Source organism: Hippoglossus stenolepis, chromosome 20, assembly GCF_022539355.2.
Source record: "Hippoglossus stenolepis isolate QCI-W04-F060 chromosome 20, HSTE1.2, whole genome shotgun sequence".
NCBI classification, from domain to species: Eukaryota; Metazoa; Chordata; class Actinopteri; order Pleuronectiformes; family Pleuronectidae; genus Hippoglossus; species Hippoglossus stenolepis.
In genome coordinates, this window is record NC_061502.1 from 10,218,162 (window position 1) to 10,234,262 (window position 16,101).

The 16,101-nt window shown below is 42.9% G+C and overlaps 1 protein-coding gene across 2 annotated transcripts in view; it reads left to right on the forward strand.

Annotated features, from left to right (window-relative positions):
* Positions 1-16,101, forward strand: part of nbas (NBAS subunit of NRZ tethering complex) — a 155,705-nt gene that overhangs the window by 7,829 nt on the left and 131,775 nt on the right. For both annotated transcript variants that reach the window (XM_035143684.2, XM_035143683.2), the window contains exons 7-15: positions 1,538-1,671; positions 3,075-3,208; positions 6,052-6,150; positions 7,896-8,034; positions 8,116-8,181; positions 8,273-8,401; positions 8,913-8,976; positions 9,484-9,677; positions 11,503-11,772. In XM_035143684.2, the coding sequence (XP_034999575.1) occupies positions 1,538-1,671; positions 3,075-3,208; positions 6,052-6,150; positions 7,896-8,034; positions 8,116-8,181; positions 8,273-8,401; positions 8,913-8,976; positions 9,484-9,677; positions 11,503-11,772 (1,229 nt within the window). The remainder of the gene's footprint in view (positions 1-1,537; positions 1,672-3,074; positions 3,209-6,051; positions 6,151-7,895; positions 8,035-8,115; positions 8,182-8,272; positions 8,402-8,912; positions 8,977-9,483; positions 9,678-11,502; positions 11,773-16,101) is intronic.

Consider the following 16,101-nt stretch of genomic DNA (forward strand, 5'->3'; position numbering starts at 1 on the left):
AACGCATCCTCGTTTTGTGTGAGTGTGCCTGCGTATCACTCTCTGTCTCTTTGTCTTCCTCCCGCCTCGCTCCCTGTCTGCTCCTGTTGCAGTAGAGTTGTCCCTCGCCCCCGTAAATAATTCATAAGTGTTTGAGCTCAGATAAATGCATCTGCAAGGCTTTAGATAGAAGGCATTTATTTGTCGGTCGTCTGGTGTAACTTCCGCCCCCACCATCGCCAGCAGGAGGAGGAGGAAGGGGAAAAAAACAAACAAAACAGGACAGGACAGTAGCATCCAATTTTCCAGCTACCCAAAAAAAAGCCATCTATGTGGAAATGGAGGCCTCTTAGCTGCAGAACAACACACTGTATACAATTCATAATGGGAGGGCGAGATAACAAGGGAGGCAGTGTGAGAGTGAAATAGAGAACAGGTTGGAGCAAAGGCACAAGAGGCGAACAGGGGAGCAGCTTGATACCTATGGCTCTCATAATGGCTGCATGTTCTCGTCTGCTCCGCGTCAGCACAGAGTCTCAGAGGTGTGTTAAATTGTCTACTTCCCGAAGCGCTCTCGGATACTTCGGCCTTAAAATTTGGGGTGCTATTATTTCTCTCAGTGGGTGCTGGATTCATTGTTTCTAACACTCTCATTTTTTCCTCTCTCTCTCTCTCTCCACCTCTCTGTCTGTCTCGCCTCCCACTTCTTTCCTTTTGTTCTTCATTTAAAATTCTAGTCATACAATATCCGACGCCTCCATTCGTTTGCCGTATTGCCCACCAGGGGTTGCAGCAGCATTCCGCAGCCAAGAAATCCAATACAATAAATGCCAATAACGCTGTTATGTGATATCAAAAAAAGAACATAACTTCCTTTTCATAACTTTATTGCTTATCAGATAACAGCAACCGTGGCGGCATATTATGTTTTACACTATTTTGCATAATGCAAACAAATTATCCTACATTAAAGTTTGTATCTAGTTGTAATTTCTTATTCTCTCCCCTATTACCCCAACACCATTTCAAGTGTCATATAATCAGGTATTCAAAACAGACTCTGGATCAGAGACCTGCCAGCGAGCTCTGGCTCCTCTGTCAGAGAAGAGTGTGACAGCGAAGCCTTGAGAAAGTGCCAGCAGGCAGGGACGTGCTTTATCACAGCGATATGGTTACACTCACAGCACTGCTGAGCCAGCAGATTGGTAAAACAGTAGCCTATACTTCAATAAATACTGGATTTATGATCTCACTCCTCGCTCCTACCCCCACATATCCCCATCGTGACCGTGCATGTGAAAGTGTGTGTGCGCACGTCTTTTGAGAGACTATTATTGAGATGTATAACTCAGGCCATCCGTCATAGATGAATTGGATAGGTCCTTAGACACACAGTGTTGATGTATGGCATTAGCTTTATCCTCCTCCTTCTCCCATCTGCATTCACACGCCACGGAAGACCTGAGGATTATTCGTAGAGAGTTTTGTCATCTGGCTTGACAGGAAATCCTCGGCTAACATGCACTCTCCTACTTTCTTTTTTTTTGTCTTGTCACAGTGCCAAAGGACCCAAACCCCCAGTGGCGAAGGGTGGCATGGAGCCATGACTGCACCCTGCTGGCCTACGGGGACAGCACTGGCACCGTGCGCCTGTTTGACCTCATTGGCAGCGAGCTGTTTGTCATCCCGCCGGTAACCACGCCAGTTACTAGAAATAGAAAAAAAATGTCTCCCTCTACCTCTCTTTTGTGTTTGATTTTTTTCTTTTCTTTTGCATTTAATGGTACTACAATAATATGTGATTAGGCATCACCTACGGAAACCAACCATTTATTGAGCTTTTCTCGCCGCAGCTCAATTACTGCAGGTCACTTTTACAGTTTCAGAGAGAAAGCCGCAACCAGCGTCACCACAGGAGAAGCAAACAGCCCGTTCCAAACAGGCAGGTTTAGAACAGGCACTGCATTAGTTTTGCTAACTGTAAATCCTCCTTGATTTGTCATAGAAAAGTTTCTATGTAGGTTGATTTCATTATTTTTTGGATGTGAATCCAATCATTGAAACTATGCTACAGCAGATGCGAGTGTATTTGTAACTTTTCAGTGACACAGTTCTGGGCTTTCAGACATCCAGAATCTTTCCTCCAGAGATACGTCGGGCCATGCTCTGCAGTTGTAGCACAGATTTTACTGGGCTCTTTGTGCTGCCTGTCACCATTTGAAGAGAACATATCCTCGTCATCCACCCTCTGCGCTCCTTGTCTGGCCCGCCTGCTTTCTAATTCATTGTCTGTTTCCTTTTCGTCTCCCTTCTTGTGCTCGTGGTGTCCCATCACTCTCTTCTCCGTCTTCATCACCTCCCCTGTTAAATTTTGCACACACACCTGCTGCTCCCCCAGTCTTCCCTTGATCCTGTCTTTCTTTCTGTTTTTTTTCTGCCCCTTGTATATATCTCGTCCTCGCACCTTTACGTTGCTCCCCTCGCCCTGCCGCTTCACGTCTGTCTTCCTTAATGCCCTCCGTATGCAGCATATCATTCCTCCATTTCTATCCATCATTCCTCCCGCCTCCCCTCTCCGACCTGTCAGATACCATTAGGGCAGACACGTGTCCTTCTCCCCAGCTGCGCTCACATTTCGTTTTCTCTGATCCTCGTTCCTTGAGTGCCACTCTACTTTGTTATGCATCTACAGTGTGTGTGATACGGCAGCACCCCTCCATTCCCCTCTTCTGTTTCCCTTGTTTGTCGCTGGTAAGTGCGCACACTGGTGCTATTCCAGGACATGATAAAAAAAAAAAAGTCGATTTGACAGAAAGCGTTCATGGATGGGAAAAATAAATCTCTCATCTCTCACTTTCTGTCTTTCTTTTTTTTTTGCTCCCTGTCCCATCGTCTTCTTTCTCATCTTCTCATGTCCTTTAGCAAACATCGCTGGTTTGATGTATCTTTGTTGTTTGCACCTGTAAAAAAACTTGTGTGGGACACAAACTGATAAATAATAGCAGATTCTTTTTTTCTTTGATTTCCTCCACCACTTACATCAGTCACTTTGATTCTGCTGCTGACTTCTGTTTCATCTCTCCCTCTTGATCCAGGTGCTGAGCTTTCCAGGGGATTTCAGTTGTGCAGTGGCAGGTCTGATCTTCTTGGAGTACACAGCCAGCGCTCAGTGGTCAGCAGAGCTGCTTGTTATCACATATGGTGGCTCTCTCAAGAGCTATCTCGTCAGGTGAGAGACGACACTGATACACTGATACACTGATACACTGATACACAGAGAAATTACAGCGATCCCAAAGCACCGTCTTATGTAGTGTAGAAAAAGCCCTTTAGAATTAGATGATTTCTGCTTTAATTTGTGATAAAATGTGATCCGAGCTTTATCTAAGTTCTAACTATAGACCATAGACCGTATTTAAAGATTGACGTGAGGACTTCCCAAAAGTAAAGCCAAAGTGTCGCCATCGCCACCTGGTGACTAGGTCATAAATCCTGCCTCCTCCATGGTAGTGGATGGGACAAAATACAAAGTCAAAGTACACAGCAAATACATATTCCAGTAGGTTTGGTTTTAGTTATTTATTTGATGCAAATACCAAATAAAAATGAGATGAAACGTCATGATTGACAGCTGGAACTGACAGGTGATTGGACCTCACAATGCTGGTAAAAAAAAAAAGTAAGTGACCTCTTGGAGTAATTTTAATAAGTGGTAGAACCTATTCATTGCTTCCTGTAGCTGAGATCTGACCTGCACAATGTTCACCAGGAGTTTTGGACTGTTCTTCTTATAATGGTTCAGCTCAGTCTTATACGCCACGATAAGAGATCTACTGATTTATCATTTGGATGATTAAAATGGTAATTTGAACCTTTTAAAGACATGTGTTGCTTGCCTCTTTAAGGGCCAATTTGAATTTTTTTGTCTTACAGAATAAACAAAATAATGTTTATGTTAACATTTTATGTAAAACAAAAAGTTGTATTTGTGTCTTCTTGTTATTTATAGTTAAATATTATTAAGTTTATGGTTAACCTGTAAAATATCAAGCCTTCATGACAATTTTCTGTCATAAAGATGTCAACAACATTTTGGAATTCGTTTCAATTTTTCCTAATTATATATCAGTCGATAAATCAGTATCAGAAATAATTCAGTCCCTAATATCAATATCAACCCACCAAAATCCAAATTGCTTGGGCTCAATTAAGAATATCTGATTGGAATGACTCTTGAGGTCATTTCATATCTCTGTTGCGTTCATTTCTCAGCCACTCCAAAAGTTTTTAAAAATTTTAAATCATTCTGTAGTCGATACTTTCACGTTTCAGGGTCATTGTCCTTCTGCATCATTTAGCGCCTAATGAACTTCATCTGTCAGCCAGCCGCTCAGACATCATTTTGTGAGGCGACCGTAGGAATTAGTTTTCCCCTCCATGATATTGGGCTGTCCAGGCCAGTGGCAGCAAAATCAGGACACTCCCTCCACAGTATTTCATGTTCATGTTGGTACGCAGTGCACTTTTAACACCACACTTTGTGCTGCATGTCTTTCCTCCAACAGATAAACCTTAGTTTCATCAGTCCTCCAAATGTACAGAACATGTTTACTGTTTATTCTAACCTTAACAGCACAGTGCATCCCCTGTGGAGCTTGATGATGCATTTCTATCTATATGTAAACGTTCGGGGGAATGACTTCTCTTTTTGAATACCAATTGCCAATCCTTATTCAAACACACATTTTTTAATATTTGACGTCTGATTTTTGTGTGTGCTTTCCTCATGTGTGCCTGCAGCTTCCCTTTTTAATTTAGCACAACTTAATAGGGCATTATTTCAGAGATTTCCCATTTCATTCTTTATGATTACTGTCGTCACACCGAGCCTGGGTGCGCCGACACTCCAAGACACAGGATGAGATTGTGCATGTGTGTTGAATCCCGATCAGGTGGCATCCTGCACTCCGCGACATTGCTTTAGTTCTGCAGAGAAGAAGAGAGGAAAATGCTGATTTATTTTTCTATTACTGGCGGATAAATGGTGAGAGCTGCCTTTAAAAGCCATCAGGGTGTGTGTGGGCTTCTTTTACTGTATTCATGAGGTCAGAAAACCGGGAGCACATCTATACTTGTGGGGTATAATAGCTTTGTGGGGACCAAAATGCTTGTCCCCAATAGTGTGAATGGCTGTTTATAAGTTAAGACTTTAGGGTTCAAGCTGAGGTTAGGCATTCAGATTGTAAAGCTAGGGTAATGGGTAGATGATGCCTTCCTTACAAAGGTGTGTGTGTGTGTGTGTGTGTGTGTGTGTGTGTGTGTGTGTGTGTGTGTGTGTGTGTGTGTGTGTGTGTGTGTGTGTGTGTGTGTGTGTGTGTGTGTGTGTGTGTGTGGAGTTAATTAAGATGAGAGGGACATTTGCACCAGATTTACTCAGAAAGTGCTGGCTTGTTTTTCAAGGTTCATTTTCAGTATGGAGCTTATACTCACTCTTCCTTTTCATATGACTGCATTCCAATATTGTCGCTCAAACACACTGAATTACAATTTCAGAATTATAGCTGAGCCTTGACAGTAAGTCATCTCTGCTGCTCTGTGCCAGCACTTCTCCGTGTCTGTGTGTGTGTATGCCACACACACACATACACACACAGGCTGCTTTAATGTGGCACAAACACATAGAAGTCTGGAGGCAGCTGAACTGTTGGAACTGTGCAAGTCTCCCAGCTATTTCCCTGTGCACTCGCCTTCTTTACCTCCATCTCCTCCTCTCTCTATACAGTTTAGGGAACATTTCCCCAGCGAGATATCCCACAAATTACACTCCAAATTACACATCTCCTCTAGTACCAATCCAATTTAGATTGCCCACTTAAATCTAAAGATTATATTTTGCCATGTCTCATTTTAATTGCAGCTGGAATTGAAATTGCGCCGTCATCTTAGCCATAACATATTTGTCGCGCCATTAACATTTTCACTGGGAGCGTTCGTGTTTTGATTGTTTATTTATTTGGAGAGTTCAGTCATAGGTGGCTTGTCATGTGACTTTCCTTTTCCCCTTCATCTCAGTATGGGAACCAATCAGAACTTTCAGGAGAACCACAGCTTCAGTTTCTCTGCCCACTACTCCCATGGCATCACCTCGGCTTTTTACCACCCGGGCCACCGGTAAGTGACTTGTTGCCATCAATACGACACCACATCTGTCTGTAGTGTTCGTAGAATGTAGCTGAAATAATGAATATTTTTGTACTTTTGCCAGCATTTAGCTTTTAATCAATCAGTGACAGTATAATTACGGCTTGTAGCATTTATTGTCAACCTTACACATTTAGTTTTCTCTGGTCCTCACAGTCCGAGCCTACTTCTGTTAGAACAGTATTTCATCAGGAGTATCTTTCATACGTTTATACTCCTCTACAGACATCATTATACATCCTTTGAATCAATTTTTATGCCTGAGCCCATTACTGATGATGCTACGTGACGGCATATATAGCGTAAATGTGTTTTCAAACGCTTTCATCATTTGACATCTGGGGCAATATGAGTAAACCCCTACATGTCCTCAATATGCTTAAAAATTAAAATGATTTTTATTATTATGTATTATTTTCTTTCAGTCCACTTTACTGGAACTTTATTTTACCATGATGGGAGATTATGCTGCTGAAATATACAGTTTATTCTTTAAAAACATTGGGATACAAGTCCTGAAAAAGGTTCTTATACACACATTCCTGCACAGGCACAAGATGTTACATTATAGAACAGGGCCAAAGGGCATACTCAGGAATAAATGAAACAATCACTTTAATACAATACCTGTAGGAATAGACCAGCGGTCCACAACGTCCTTGGCCCCCCTCACCGCGCTGCAGTCAGAGGTTTCAGCTATTTATGTCCAGCTCATGCCCTGTGCCCTCACTGTTTTTTTCACCGCACTCCCACAGTCTGCAGGAAAACCAGGCTTAGTTTGGCCCGTGAAGCACGATTTGGCAGCTTAATGGATTTTGGAAGCTACTGTCAAATGTTTGCCAACTGATAGATGAGATGAAACTTTAATGATCCCTGTGTGAAAAGTGGGTCAGCAACCGAGAGAATAGCTTAGAGACAAGTAAAAGACAAGGTGAGAAACTGAATATAGGCAAAATAATTCAATTAGTTAAACCTACAAAAACTTAAAATACTACGAGTATATTAATGAGGATATAACATGTTTTATATTATGGTGCACTATGGCTTGATATTTATCATTATCGTAATTACAGACAGAGTTAATATTGTGCATGTATGTTCAGAAAATACAGATGTGCATCAGGGGTGTTAGAAGTAGTCCAGCATCTGTTTTAATGACACCTTAGATCACATTATACTGTAAATGTTATACACCAGACTTAAGCTGCTCCAAAAACACAAAGAAACTGCTTTCTACCAGTTAACAAACTCATATCTTGGCTCTTACCTAATGTTTAATTCCTCTGCACCAGGGGGCAGTGTTGAGCTGGACAGCGCTGCTTCTCCCGTCACACCTCCCCCCTGAGAGCCCAGTCGCAGTGGCATCTGTTCTGTTTCACTGCAAAGACAGACCTACACATCATGTGGTCATTGTGGTGTTGTTTGTGTCTAAGATGCGTCTGGCAATTGATTCCAACAAGACTTAAAAAACAAAACAATCTCTGATAAATAACTTTTTAACCCAGTGGCTTGCGAAATGGAAAACTCAGATAACTTGGCTTGAATCGGAGCTGAAGGATGACCTCGCAGTGACCACCTTAATTTGCTGTCCGTGTAAGGTAGTGCTAATTGATCTGTTAGGGTGTAATCATGGAGGTGGTAACTATGAGTGTGTGTGTGTGTGTGTGTGTGTGTGTGTGTGTGTGTGTGTGTGCGTGTGCGTGCTTGTTTTCCAGATTGCTGCTGGTGGGAGGCTGTGAGTCTGGAGACGACAGTACATCCAAGGCCTCCTGCCGCGGCATCACAGCCTGGAGGACTCTCTCCGGCTCGCCGCACTACAAGCAGGTCACCAGCTATGAGGACGATGTCAACCCAGTGAGGAGAATACACACTCGCACACGTCTTCACGCACAAGTATTCAAACAGTGCCTAACACACACATTGTTCTTGTCCTAGAATCAGAAGAGAGGTTTCTTTAGGATTCCCAGCTTCAGATTCTTTCCAAGACAGGGGGATGAAAAGGTACAGTTACTCCACTCTCTGTTTTCCTCAATGGGATTAGGGAGCATTCTCTCGAGCCCAAAATTTGTGTGTGTGCATTTGTGTTGTCCAGGACGGTGTATTCCGCATGAGCCTGAGCCCCGATGGCACCCTCCTGGCCGTCATCCACTTCTCTGGCCGTCTGTCTGTCTGGGACGTCCCCTCGCTCAGACAGAGGGCCACATGGAGCCAGGACCAACAGGTACTCCCCGAAGCTGCTTGTGTGTTTTCTGTAAGCATGCATGATTTTGCTTATGCAGGAAAAAACCGTGTCCTGCTAATATTTTATGCATTAGCTGCTTGACTGACTGTATTAATGTAATCTTTCTCTGGCCCAAATAAGAGTGTGTGTGTGTGTGTGTGTGTGTGTGTGTGTGTGTGTGTGTGTGTGTGTGTGTGTGTGTGTGTGTGTGTGTGTGTGTGTGTGTGTGTGTGTGTGTGTGTGTGTGTGTGTGTGTGTGTGTGTGTGTGTGTGTGTGACATTATACATTAAGTCCGGTGGCTTAGAGAGAACTTATATTTGCAGACTCTTGTGCCGAATTATGGTGCATGTGTTTAAGTGTGTGTGTTTTGCTTACTTGCTGGTCTCTGTGCGTGTGTGTGCGTGTATAAACAGGGTTAGCAGATTAATGTCGCCCTCACTCCTCTCTTCCTCTTCTTCTGCTTTCCCTCCCTTCTTCTCTGGTTCCTCCATCCTCCGGTCCTCCCCTCAGCCAGGATTTGAAGAGATCAACCCCGAGTGGAAGACATCGCTGGAGAGAAGGAAGAAGATAAAAGGTAGTTTGGCCTGAACGGTTTGAGAGGGAGCCGACCTTGTTGCTGGCACAGCGGTAGACACTGGATACGATTTAATGATCTTTGACACGTCTTATTCACCGAACCATACAGTTATTTAGACACACAAACATATGCCAAGGCTAGCGGATATTTTTCTTCCTCAGTGTCCATGCTTGTGAGTGTGTGTATTTCTACGCTTGTGCCTGTTTGTGCAGCTGTGCCGCCTTTTTTTGACAGTTTTGGGCCAGTGGTGATGACTGCCGTGACAGCTTGTGCAAGAAATAATCTGTGTTTAAGTCGTCATCTCATGCACGACAAGTGATAAACATGACCACAGGTGTAAATATGTCTCAGAGGATGAAACAGATTTGAAAAAAGTTTAGTATGACCTGGAAATTTGGGTCCAAGTCCACAAAGTATGAAAACTTTAATACAGCTTTCACCCGTTCCCCCCCCTGTGTCTGATCACATCATTATACTCCCTGTGTCTCTTCATATCTGTCGCAGATAAGGAGCAGTATTACCCGCTGGTGGATGTAAGCTGGTGGAGCGACAACGTCTTGATTATGGCTCGCTGCTCCGGCTCCGTCACCGTCTCGTCAGTCAGGACACTCTGCAACCTGCTGGGCAAATCCTGCGAGTGGTTCGAGCCCTCGCCTCGAGTCACCGCGGCGCATGACGGGGGGTTCCTCAGCCTGGAGGTAAATGTCAGGATGGGGGGGGATGCATAAGTGGTTGAAGTAAACAGAGAGAGATGTTTATAGGAATGCACGTGAGGCTTTTTAATTAACCTTTTAGAGGTAGTTTAAACAAAATAAATCCTCTGGGGTTTAAAAAGCATGTTATAGAATAGAAGATACTCCTTTTGTTTCTTGGTTGGTTCGTCCACTGGATTACACAAAAACAACTGAAAAGATTACCACAAAACTTGGAAGATGAAGTATGGATCAGGGAAGAAACCACAAAATGTTAGTGTCTGTATTTAACATAGCAAGATAGGAGGTTTTTACCAATTCCCAAGGGAATAATTCATGGATCTTGATAAAAAAAAAAATCAGGCATATTTAGGAAACTGATATCTGTGACATATGTCGTTTAGCCTCGGTGGAGGTATGCGCTCAGGGTGAAGTTCCACTTTTGAACTGTCTCTTCAGTTCAGGGCTGCACACGACTGGATGCCTCTAGGTGAGAGAAAGGGAGACTGGACAGGCCACGAGTGGGAATTCAAGGTCAATAGTTTAAACGTTTAAAGATTGGCAACAAAAAAAGACACTTTCTGACGCAAAGTGAGTCTGTTGTGCAGGAAAATCAATCCCAACACGAATATGTGCATTGATTCATGATGGATCCTTTTACTGTGAGCTGATAGGATTCCTCTAAGAACAGCTTTGTCTTCAAAATATAAATTTTCACCTTTTCTTCATGTTTGTAGACGTAGTACATCATTGTGTAAAAGCATGTGTAAGGGTGCGTGATGATGAAATATGTATCACTGCTTCTTTACCCCTCCCCCATAAAGACCCCGATATCACATCATCCCTTCACTCCTCTTTGTTTCATTCTCGTTCTTTGTTTCTTGCCATCTGAAAGCAGCAGCAAAAAAAAGAAAGAAGATTGCTTTGCCAGCCAACTTTGGGGGAAAGGTTTCATCAGCCTGCTTTAGCATGGAGAGGGAGAATGAACGCCTGTAGGTTCATATGTGTTGAAACTGTGAAATTGAAGATTTGGCTCTTAGTGGGTGCACCTAAATAGATGTGGAATAATGTGTTTTTATGATGATTAGCACATATGCATCTTCTTGCGTGTGCTGAGTTAGCGTAGCATATTAGTGCAGCACTATAGAAGCTCCACGTTGATTAAGATGCTTAATGTTTTACAGGTGCTAAATGTTTCATAACACCCCAGCTGGGAGCAGTGCTCTGGTGGAAGGGCTGGCATTTTATTTTTCTCCAGTGGGCTGAAACCCAGAGGGGCATCGCTACGAAATATGAGGATTTCTCTCCACAGCGTGTAGATGATAAATGAGCAAATAATATTTTTTCTCCCCCGACTGAGGCAATCGCAAAACTAGAGAACAGTACTATTGAAGTTGAAGAAAGAACTTTGGCAGCTTGGCTTTAGATTCTCTATCAAGCAGCCTGACCTCGCTGTTGTTTTGTGCTCAGACAACCTGCTGATCCTGCACGAGGCCGTGAAGATTCAGTGTTTACCCGTGAAAGCACAGCTAGATGTAAACTGTGCTTCACTGAATCACACGCTTTCATTCTTCACTTGGGTGTTGGGTCTGTTCACTTTAGGATTTGGATAACATAGCAGATGGATTTTTATGTAAAGACAACTGTGGCTTTATAATCTCTTTTAGGTCACATGTTTGTTGTGCAATTCCAATTTCTGTTCCAAACACCTTTACTTTTCTCTTTTACCTAATGTTCCTCTGCTTCAAACCTCTTTTATCCTTTTTTTTCTTTTTTGGTCATTGAGCCCAGCCCCATCAAAATCCTAATGCTGGGTTTCTTTCGTCCGCAGTGTGAGGTGAAGCACGCCCAGAAGCGCGCGCGCCTGGAGAGCAACCTGAGCGCAGGCGAGGACGAGGAGGGCGACGATGGAGGGGACTCTGACTCAGACGAAGAGGCCTCAGCCAAAGCCCGCTACTTTGGCTACATCAAGCAGGGTCTGTATTATGTGACGGAGATGGAGCGCTTTGCCCCGCCGCGCAAGCGCCCCCGCACCGTGGTCAAGAACTACCGGCTGGTCAGCCTGAGGTCAACGACGCCAGAGGAACTGTACCAGAGGAAGGTAGGAGGCTGACACAGCTCGTAAATGAGGAATACTAATGTTCACACGCGATAAATCTGTCTTGAAACTTGAGTAACTTGTTTATAACATCGACAGCAGAATGTGCAAAACACGTGAAAGCTCACAGAGCTTCTGAACTTCCTGTGAAACCGGAATCAATGTGGTGACATGAGCACTTTACAATTTCAAAGTTCTTGATGACATAAAGGGAGAATAATGAGACCCTTGCATGGTGGTTGTTTAAAGGGGACATATCATGAAAATTCCACTTTGTTAGTGCTTCTACACGCTAATTTGGGTATCTGGCATGTCTACCAACCCAACAACTCTGGAAAAAAAAAACTCACGCGTTTTGTTATGGTTCCTCTAAGTCAGAAACGTCATGCTTGAGTGACTGGAATGAGCTTCCTATGTATTGTATCGTCACAATACACTGGAAGTCTCCCTACATGGCCTTGGACCACCCCCCACCTCATCCCCCCCGCCCCCCCCACACTCAAAACAGGTCACTCTGTGGAGGGCTGTTTTAGACAGGGTCAAAAGGGTGCTGTTTTAAATGATCCTTGTGGTATTTTGACCAAAGTATGTTACAGACATTTCATTAAGACCCCAAGGAACCATATCAACTTGTGGTAAAATGGGCATGCTATGTCCCCTTTAACATGGTTATCGTCGTACCTGCTTAACAGCATAATAGCATTATCATGAGCAGCCAGAGCTCAGTGACTCTGTGGGGAAGTCTAATCACTAGAGCCTGACTTAAAATATGAGCACTCATAACTTGCTCATATTATATATAATTTTTTTTAAATCCTTGAGAGGTGACACAGTTATTTCCCCTCACTCTTGTTCACTGTCAGTACGTCAAGTTTCAGAAGATTTAACTGTAGAATTTCTCAGAAAATGAATGGCAAACTTTTTCATTATGGCACTCATAACTTGCTCATTTTAAATATTTTTTTTTTTTAATTCCTGAGAGGTGACACAGATATTTCACCTCACTCTTGTTCATGGGGACCCTCACTGTCTGTATGTCAAGTTTCAGAAGATTTTACTCTAAGTGTAGCTAATAATGAAAAAGTAGCCAAATTAGCCTTTCATTTTCTTAAATATTCTACAGTAAAATCCGATTGATCGGCCACCGATTTGGTACTTTTTCATTATTAGGCCGATATTCCTTCTAATTAGTTTGATCGGCAATCTCTATAAACGCAGATCAGAGGATTTGATCGGATGAGGCAAAACAAACAGCTGGAAATGCAACTGTAATTGTGTTTTCTTTTTATTCAAGTCTATGGTTAAACTGTAAACTAACAAGTCTCAATTAGATTTCTTTGTCATAATGGTTTTATAATGAATCATTTCCATTTTTCTATATACAGTATATTGTTTATAAGCTGATTTATTAGTATTGGCATTGCCGCCGGAATGTTTCCTAACAGTCACATTATTGCTGTGATCTGTGTGGACAGGTACTTTGATTTAACAAGTTAGCTTTTAGCTGCACTGTGTTAAACCCAGTAGGAGTCCACAGAATGAGGCAGCATATCCACATTTGGGGAGAAAATGGAGAGTCACATTACTGTTGCTGTTTACTTATTCATTGCAGCACTCCCACAACAAAACGCTTATGTGCTTAGCCGACAAAAGCTTTCGTCAGTGTTCATGCCATAATGCCTTCGTGTTTCCATTTCAATGTTCTTTCAGTTCAGTAATCTATACAACAACTCCAGTGCTGACGTGCACTTCTCTCTCGCATACTGTGCTTTACATTTATTTAGCCAAATTAACTGATATCACCCATTTGGTTTGATCAATGCTACTTTGCTCAGGATTTTGCAGGGTTCCTCTTTTAAGGCCCACACATTTTCAGACTGATACTTAAGTCACTATAATGCAAGTAATCCTTTTTTAAGAGCAGTTCTCAATATTCTTTGGAGATTGATATCATTTCTTTTTGGCCACCGATTTTAGCAGCAACTGAAGGACGTCATATTAATCTGTCTTGCCATTGAATGAATTATAACCGGCTGATCTGCAAAATTGGTTTCCAACTAAATAAATCCTGTGCCAGCTCAGTGAAGTGCTATTGTTTTGTTGGATCAGCTCCAGCACGCTGTTGAGGAGAAATGAAAACCAAGCAAGATGTTCAGTCTGCTTTAAGGCTGTTGCTCAGTCCCAGGGGTTCTTCTGAAATGCTAATTGCTGCATTAGAAATATGGCTGTCGTTGCTGCTCACTACAAATTGCAGCAAAGACAACAACATGCTCGATCATAAAGCACGGCGAGAGTGGTATCGGCTCTCGACGGCCCCAAGTTTGAGCACGGTTCATCAGTCATTTTTATGACCCATCATCTGCTGCCTTCTTCATCATTGTCATCATCATTAGATGCCATTAGTCATCACCATCAATCCTAACAGTGGAGAGTTAGAAAGTAATACATCATTATTATCTCTTTGTAACACTTGGTAGCCGCGGCACTTCACCAGCTGCTGCTGCGGCTCTCCTGTTGTTTTTTTGTCCAGCACACATACACCACACATGTAGGCGTATGAGTGAAGAGGAGGAGAGGTGTCTGGTTTGTCTGCATGCGTATGTACGTCTGTGTATGCATGCACATTTTGTTTATTGTGCCTGTCAGTGCCTATGCATCACTTGTGTTAGATCAGTACAGTTTGACTACAGTACACACATCATCCACACTCGTACACTCAAACCAGAATGACCCGATCTCTCCTCGTATGACCTCGTCTCTCCGAAGCCTCGCCTCTATTGGACCAGGTTGTGGTCCAATAGACTGTGAATAGTCCAGAGCGAGTAGGTCCGGGGGATTTCCTCAAGTCGACCCCCTCATGTCTTTAGGAGTTTGATGATGCATTCAATGGCGTAACCCTGCCTGTATATGAGTAGCACACTAGCAGGGCTGCTAACAGTTTTATTAGCTAAATCCAGAGAGAGAAGGAAGCAGTTTTTGATGTCCTCCTACGAGAGGTTTAACTGTGTGGGTTTCTTATTGCCCTCGAGGAACCGCAGTCTGGCTAATGTGATGCTTTGTACTCCTACACACACACAGAGAGAGAGAGAGAGAGAGGGATACTCAGTGTGTCAGTCACACATGCACTCTAATGCACATTGTGTGGGCCTGAATAAACTGAGGTGTCATGATGTTGTGGGATCAAATCATTTTGTGAGACACTGATACGACATAAAACCTCCCAAAGCATCATCATGTCTTGACATGTGTTGCCAGGCTAATTCTGTATTAATTATGAGGACAACAACAACAACGAGAACAACTGCTACTACCTAAGAACTATATATGGTATAGTAATAAGACGACAGGCTGTAGCATTGACTGTATATTAAGATAAAACAGTGCACTGAAGACATCATTTGGAAACACAGTCTTTGCAGTAGTGATGGGTGGAAGGAGCCGCAGTATCAAGGTCCTTGTCGATACAGGTGCTTGACCAATCGCAAGAGAGGTCTCAGCTGTCAATCATGACATTTCACTAACATGGAGGAGGCGGGATTTATGACCTATATTGCAGCCAGCCACAAGGGGGCAATTTAGATGCTTTGGCTTCACTTATGGTGAGCAGTCATGATGTCCATCTTTGTATAAAGCCTGTAGCCATGTTACTGACACTGGTACTGCGGTAATTAAAGCTAAATGTAAACATGATGTCAAGCTATGCTTTCCTTCACACATTCATATGTGACTCGGGTGTAATGTTTATCATGTTTATCACCATCTTGTTTTCCTGATTAACGCTGCTTTGTATGCACATCACTACAGTGATCCCCTGAGTTATTGTCTGTCAGGTAAAAATGTGTATATTGTCTACATCTTTGATTTATGACCAAATACGTGTAAAGTTAATTAATTTCTTATCATGTTTGACGTTCACTATCTTTGTCTTTGTGAGCGTGATCGCAGGCGGATAGTAGCATTGAGTTTAAAACGCTGATATATGGTGAGAACAGCTGATCGTGTGGCTGTCGACATTTGGTCTTGTTATTTTTTAGTGTGGTAGGTTAGACACTCCACCATTTATCTATACAGCTTATTCTTATGAGGGAATCCCAGCTGACATTGGGCGAGAGGTAGGGTATCGCAGGGTCAACATACACAGACAAACAACCAATCACACTCATATTCACATATGGTCAAGTTAGAGTCTCCCATTGGGGTCCCACGCAGACACAGGGACTCCAAACACAGAAAGACCTCGGCCAGAGATGGAGACTGATCATCTTTTCTTTCCAGGGCCTGGCCTGTGTCCACCTCGTCTGAACATTGTCAACATTTCTTTAGTTTTGTCAT